At 35.6% G+C, this 7,632-nt stretch overlaps 1 protein-coding gene across 1 annotated transcript in view; it reads right to left on the reverse strand.

Moving 5' to 3' along the window:
- Window positions 1-6,508, reverse strand: part of LOC112027377 (uncharacterized) — a 16,320-nt gene extending 9,812 nt beyond the window's left edge. The window contains 4 exon segments of the mRNA XM_065770623.1: window positions 3,947-4,474; window positions 4,476-5,089; window positions 5,092-5,298; window positions 5,301-6,508. Of these exon segments, the coding sequence (XP_065626695.1) occupies window positions 3,947-4,474; window positions 4,476-5,089; window positions 5,092-5,298; window positions 5,301-6,456 (2,505 nt within the window). The 5' untranslated portion in view covers window positions 6,457-6,508.
- Window positions 6,509-7,632: the final 1,124 nt, after the last annotated feature.

Genomic DNA, 7,632 nt, shown 5'->3' on the forward strand with positions numbered 1-7,632 from the left:
TGGGTTTGTCATTATTGTGGTAAGTCTGGACATATTCGTCCTAACTGTTTCAAGCTTCAAGCTGATAAGAGAGCAAATAAACCAAAAGTGCCTGTGCCTCAAGCACAAGATCCTATGGCACTAATTGGTGAATTGGTAAAGGTGTTAAACCTCTATTCCAATCATGGAGTTGGGAATTACTCAAATGTGAATAAGAACTCAAATGCTCATGGTGCATCTAAAAAGTTTTGGATGCAAAAGACTCGAACTAATTGAGTCTTTCTGACATGGTCCTTGTGCTTCATTGCTCTACTCTTTTGTGACCATTGTTCTTTTTTTTTGTGTTTTCTTTATTCTAGGACTTGCATTGCATTACATTCATGCATTTCATTCTAGGATTTATCTGTTTTCCTTTAAAATTAAAAAAAAAAAAAAAAAAAGGAAAGGAGGAAGCAAAATTTATGTTGAACATAATGGTTCTTGATTTTTGAAAACAAGGTTGGTCAATTTATTTACACATAACATGACTTATGTACCTTGTTTAGCTTGGATGAGCTTACTTTATTGCACTCTACTAGTTTGAGCTTTGTAGTGCATGTTGTGTGGGAAAGATGTGTATGGTTTTTAATCTCCTTGTCTTAATCATGAAGTCATATGTTATTTGACTGTCGGACTTGATCCTTTTGAGAAAGGTATAAATAACCATCTCACCACTGTTCACTAGCCAATCATGAACACCTTAGTGCATATCATAAGATTCTGTGCTCGAGAAAATGTAGCACATGCACAAAAAGAACATACGGTGTAGCCTCAAATTAATTTAAAACTGGTGTGTACTATTAGGCTTAATGCCAATTCACTTAATTCAAACTGGTGTGTACTATTAGGCTGAATGCTATCTCATACAAATAAGAGGCAAAAATACAAGAAACTTACATGATTGCAAGCTTTTGTTCTAGGAGATGTGGGAGTTATAGGATGTAACTCTTTAGGTGATAGTCTCTTTTAAATTCTATGTGATGAATTGTGTAGACTTTGTGATTGATTGCTATTCACATATCACCTCACATGCATCTCAAGCTTTTGCTAGTTGCACACACTACACAAGTTACTCTTTGTTAAACTTGATACATTATATTGTGTGTGATTTTGTTGTGGCCATCAAAGATTAAAAGTTCCTTGATTTTGATGCAAAATATGTTTCAAGTTTGAAAAATTTGAAAATATCTTGAGATTTGTGCAGAACATATTTGTTGCTTAAGAAAATTCAATGGGAGAATGATTGAAATTTGTTTTGAGAAAATTGGGTTCAAAATTTTGGGTTTTTGAAAAAAAACATTCCATCTCATACTCATGCATTTTGCTTTCATTGGTTAATGCTTTGAGGAGTTGTTTTTCAATATTAGGTTTGTGTCTTTCAAAACTGTGATTTTTCTCAAAATTTAGTGAGTCTCTGCCAAATTCGATCGATCCAGTGTGTTTTTCGATCAATCGAAAAAGTGCTTTAATTTGTTTAAAAATGACTGTTTCATTCGATCGATCGAATGTATTTTTCGATCAATCGAAAGTCGCGAATCAGGTTTTTAAAAAAGGGTTTGTTCTTGATCCGAATTGGGGCTTTTGTGAAATTGAGTTGAATTTGATGAAATTGGCTTGTTGTATTGATGAAATTAAGCATTATACTCTGTGAGTTATGTTATGTGATGCTCAATTCATCAATTTGTTTAAAAATTCAACAAGTGATTTTCAAATTTTTGGGTTTTTGTTAGAAACTCTATGCTCAAACCAATTTTGTCAATTTAATCTCAATTGAACTTAATCGCTCACTGCATTAGTACATGCATCATGGCATTGTAATTGTTTCATGCATCATATAGAATTTTATTCTATTGATTTTTGTGCTAACTTGCAGTCTCCCTTGGTTTGTGTTTAGGATTCACATGCATTGCATTGATTTCTGTATCTATTTTGCAGTTTTGCAGTCATATCTCTCATTGTTTTCATACATAGTATGCATACACTTTGCTAAATTGGGTACTCAACTTGATCTAAAAATTGATTGATTAATTTTTGACTTACGTACTTTCTAGTATATGCTATTTTTATGTATGAATTGTTGAAAATATTTTTCTTAAGAGATATGATAGATAATCAATGTGCAAATATTTTCTCTACTCATGCAACTGTTTATGGGTCACATAGTGCCATGTTTGCATTCTATTGAAAGAGAGAATATTTTTCTTCATGTGTATCCTCACCTTAGTTTTTAACTATTGGTTTGTGAGTTTTTCACTTTGGTCCTGCTGGTGAGGATGTACCTGATCCTGTTGGTGATGCTGCTGCTGCTGCTGATTTCCCCCCTCCTTTATTTTCCCCAAAACTGTTTTTCCCACAACTTGTTTTGTTTTTCCTATTTTTATAGGGGGAGAAAAGTTTTTTTTACCTGTGTTGTTCATAGGGGGAGCTGTCTCTATTTTCTATAGAGTTGAATTGTTTTGTGTTCCCCTTGATTCTCTATTTTCTCTTATCCTTTATTGCGTATGTTGACTGTTTACTCTTTGTACGAGTTGTCTTTGTCAATACGTGACAAAAAGGGGAGAAATTATTGATTTATGGGAATCATGTTTGTCCTGTTTAGGGGGAGTTGAAATTATTTTTAAAAGGGAAGAAAATAAAAACTTTTTGTTGTATCTAACTTAGGGGGAGAGTTAGTTTACTTATGTTTTTATTTCTGTTTCTTGTTCACTTCTCATTGATTTATATTTATGAGTTCTTCATGATATATGTCTTTGTTTTGTGTTTTGTGAAGTCAAGAATTTAATTTTGTTTACTTGTATTTTTTCCACACATGCGTTTATGCGTTTGTTGAGTGTTTCAGGAAATATACAGGTTGATTCAATTGAGCTGCTGTCTACACTTGTAACTGATGGATAGTAATTAAGATTGGATTTGTTGTTATGAGCATTATTTCTGTAATGGGCTTTTACTTTGTAAACTTTGAGCTTTTAGTTTGTGTTTTGTCACGGATTGCCAAAGGGGGAGATTGTTAGGTTCTAAAGATTTAGGAATTTATGTATTTAGAACTCTAATGTGTAGGTTGGCAAACCATGATCAAAACAGGTTGTTTAGTCTTGTTTAGGCTTGCCAAATATGTTTATTTGTAAAACTGAATCGAGTGAGTGCAGATTTATTGGACTAAATCTGTAAGGCTCGATCGATCGAAAATTAGACTCGATCGATCGAACCACGTACAGATTTATTTTTCTGCAGAGTTCCAGTTCAGCCCAAACTCTATTTAAACGTCTTGGGGTTCAAGTAAAACACTTCTATATAAAGGAAAACCCTAGAAGTTTTTGGGACTTCTGAGAGAGAGATTAGAGTGCGTGCCTCCTTTTATTTTTAGGGTTTTGTATCCAAACCTCTCTAAGTCTTTGTTGCTCATATTTGCTGTTTATGTGAATCTCTTGTGAGATCTTAGAGGAGCTTTCTTCACATAAACTTAGGGTTTTCAAGGTAGAGATATTTTCTACATCTTGATGATCAACAAGGTTCTCCATTGAAGATTAAAAAGAAAAGCAAGCGGGGAGCTTGTAGCTGATTGAAGAATTCAAGAAAGAAGTAGTCCGTGGATTCGGAGCCTGCGCGTGGTCGTGTCAGGAAGTTCTACTGGTGGGTAGCATTAGGAAGTCGAGCGGGGAGCTTGTAGTCCTTTTGTACGAACTTCAATTCTTTCATAGTGAATTCAGGTTAGCCTTGAGGATCGGTGGGTCAAATCCTCCCCAGGTTTTTACCGTGTGGTTTCCTGGGTGATCATATCTTGTGTTATTTATTTTCCGCTGCTTTATATTCTTGATATGATTGTTTGGATTGTTATAACCTAGAATTGCTTAATTTGACTAAGTAACAACTTGGCTAATTAATCTAGGCTACGCAATCTGTGTGTTTAAGGGGTCTAAAACCGTTCAACTTCAACCTGCTCTAGACGTGGCCATGTCTCTGAGTCTCTGCAAAGAGTTCTTAAACTGGGAAGATCCTTCAACTCCAATATCCTTAGGTTTGGAACAACAGGATCTGGAGCCATATTTCTCACTGAATCATAATTAAAGAGCTCTTTTAAGTTGTAACTGGTGCTTACCTTAATTACTTCTACATTTGGCAGGTTCTGAATAAAGTCACCGCAGGACAGAAGATATTTTATGCTAGAACAACGTCTCACTGCAATTAATTTTAGTCTAAGAAATCTCAGACCAAGATGTCCAACTAGTCCTGAAATGCTTTCTAATTCATTTAGATCGTGGAGAGTAAGTTCCTCCAAATTTGGTAGTAGGTCAGACTGGCAGCCAATCAATCCTCCATCTCGCCATAAACTCTGACTGGTACATGTTGTAATGGTAAGTGACTTTAAACCACCAAAGCAGCCAACGTTACAGATGACTAAATCTTCAAGCATTTGTTTTAGTTGCGAACAACGACTTAAAACCAAAGAACTTGCACATTGCAATACCCCATAATTGGCCAATGGATTCTTGTGAGAGATCAAGACCACCAATAGTCAATCTTTTGTCATGTTTATTTGTCAAGGGGTAAGCTTTTGGGCCAATGCAAAAGTGAAATCTTGTTATTCTATTTATCCAGGAAAGATCATCAAAGCATAGACATGGGATCTTCTTCAGTCTAATGGATAAAATAAGTAATTGATCAAGGTATCTGAGCTCTTCAAAAGTTGTCTCTCCTCCTTCCTCACCCTTCACAAGGAAACTGTAGGCACTCTCTGTCATATCTAGAACCTCTAAACAGGACAACCTGGAAAAAATTCCAGTTTGGATGGTTTTTAGGTTGTCAGTGTGGGATAAGTCCAGTTGCCTTAAATTGCTCAGTTTTTCCATTCCACTAGGCAATTCTTTGATACGAGTGGCACAATGATTAAGCATTTGAAGTTTACTAAGCCCTCCCAATGGGGGTAGTTCTTCAAGAGAGAAGCAATTCCTTAAAATAAGAGCGCGGAGGTCACCAAGTTGAAATAGAGAAAGAGGCAATGATCGGATGCAGGTTCCAGTAAGATTCAAGACCTTGAGTACTTCAAATCCTTGTAGGAACCTCTCGGGACAGTGTCAAGGAGAGGATTGTGTTGTAGTAGTAGAGTTGAGGCCTTTGGACATTGTATCATGCAATTAGGTAGCCTTGTTATTTCATTATTCATGAAAGAAATTCTTTTAAGAGAATTTGAATTAGAAAACTCTCCAACTGAAATCTCACTCAAACCAATCCCTGAACGAACAAGGGATTTACATCCATCCTCAAAATATGATGTAATCCATCACGAACAACATCATGCATCTTTACAGTATCCTTCAAGTCACCATCTTCCAACAAACAAGAGTCCTTTAGATTTTCAATGAAAGATATTCCTCTATTGGTTAAATCTATATAATTTAGTTGTTCATCTATCAAACCCTCTGCCAGCCAGTGTTGCACTTGTTGACTTACTTCAATTGAGAAGTCCTCAGGAAACAAAAAGCAATATAGAAAACAAGATTTTATGTTGTTACCTTGTAATGAGTAGTAACTCCACTTCAAAGGTTTGTAGACCTCATCCTCAATCCCTCCTACAGAAGGCACTGACCTTCGCAACTGCTTTAAGGCATCTTCCCACAGCTCGACCTTTGTCTTTCTTCTCATAGCAGTTCCCACTATGATGATGGCCAAAGGTAATCCGCAACATTCTCTAACAATTGCTTCAGCAAATGGTTTGATTTCTTCCAAATGAGACACATCACCTGCCTTTTGACTAAACAATTGCCAAGCTTCTTCATCATTTAAAACAACCATTTTGACTTCAATATCAGTCATCATGTATCTACAAACTTCCATAAACCAAGTTGTCAATATAATTTTAGAACCTTTATGAACATCAGGCTGTGGGACACCCAAATTGTCCAAATCAAGTTTCTGCCAAACATCATCTAGAATGAGTAGATATTTTTCCTCATTCATAAGTCTCTGATGAAGTCGAATAGCGATTCTCTCCACGCTTTCTTCCATTTTCAACTCCAAATTCAATCTGTTAGCTATTTGTGTTTGGACATTTTTTTATGTCCACATTCTTGGAAACGGTAGCCCGACAATTCCAAAAGGCTGCGTTGAAGTGTTGTTGAGCTCATTGTTCAAGTTCCTTACCAGAATAGTCTTGCCTATTCCTCCCAGTCCCCAAATCCCAATCATCTGGGCCCTATCATCATACAATAGACTCAGAACTTTGGCTAAATCTTTTGATGCTGTTGTTTGACCTTGAATTGAAGGTCCAGGAATATACTCTACTGCTCTGGGAATTCTAGCGGGATAAACCACACCCTCGGGGAAAGTTCCATCTTCTAGAAGCCTTTTAATCTCTTCAAGTATTTCTTCCACTTCCTTGCTGTCTATATACCGCTTCTTGCAATTGAAGAAACATCGAGAAGGCTTTTTGTCGTTAACCATCTCTTCTTGAATCGGATTGACTCTAAGCCGAAGCTTTTAATTTGGACATCCACAAGCCACTTTTTTTACTTGGAACTCTTATTTCGTTTCCTTCTTTATCAGCTACTTCCTTGTCATCTTTGACTTCCATTCTACGATTCATGAGTTTTTCCATCTCCTTGACCAAAACATCAAGGTTTGATTGGAGATTGAGAGTGGTCTTTATCTTAGAACTGACCCACCCAAAGAGAAGATCGCCAATTGTTTTCAATACTGCACCAGAAGCCGGACCTGCAACCGCAGCCGCAGCCGTGATTTCCACGCCTGTCATTCCGCGATGTGAGAAGCAATAAGCTTCAAAGAAAATTACAAGTTTCCACTGTCTCCAGCCAAAACGAACTGCAGAAAGAAAACCCCTTGTCACTGAGTTTGAGAAGAAGATTGAGTTTGACTTTTCATATACGAGAATCAGCAAATATTTTTTTGTCTTTTCCTTTTCATCGTGAACTCAATGACAGTTCAAGAAAATAAACAAAAACCAACAACTCTCATTTTTTTTTTTTAAAACCACAAGTTTGGGCAGCAAGTGCTGCCTTTGGGTGAGAAAATTAAAATAAATAAATAAATAAATAAGCTTCTATTTAAAATTAAAAAAAAAAAAACTAATTCCATTAATATAAGAATTTTGATTATACAAAAATTTTAGAGTAGCTATTTAATAGCGGAAGCTTTTGTAAATCAACATACATATACAACAAACACCTGATAGAATCGTTAATCAGCATACACAGTAAACACCTCTTAGAATTAATTTCCAGAATGAATGACCAATTAGATGTAGACAAAGGGATGTGATTGGAAGAGTGCGTATGGTTTTGCCACAAGTGCAAATACACCTAAAAAAACTATTACAAATATTCATAGCAAACAATATGTTGATTCTATCATGTCTGCCTTTAATTAAATTATAACCTTTTATCATTTAAAATGAGAAGAAGAAGAAATTATTAGCAACAAATATATTTTAAAGAGTAATTTGTCAAGCAAATGCTAAAAGCAAAATCTATAATCCATAATGTGCATTTTCAAATGGCAATCTGCCATTGCATCTCTAGCTGCACAAATTGTTAAACCATTTCATTTCCAAAAATAAAATCAGTAAGAATATCCAAACTAAACAAGCAAGAAAACTAATTC

The sequence above is a fragment of the Quercus suber genome, unplaced genomic scaffold, assembly GCF_002906115.3.
Source record: "Quercus suber isolate HL8 unplaced genomic scaffold, Cork oak 2.0 scaffold_33, whole genome shotgun sequence".
NCBI lineage: Eukaryota > Viridiplantae > Streptophyta > Magnoliopsida > Fagales > Fagaceae > Quercus > Quercus suber.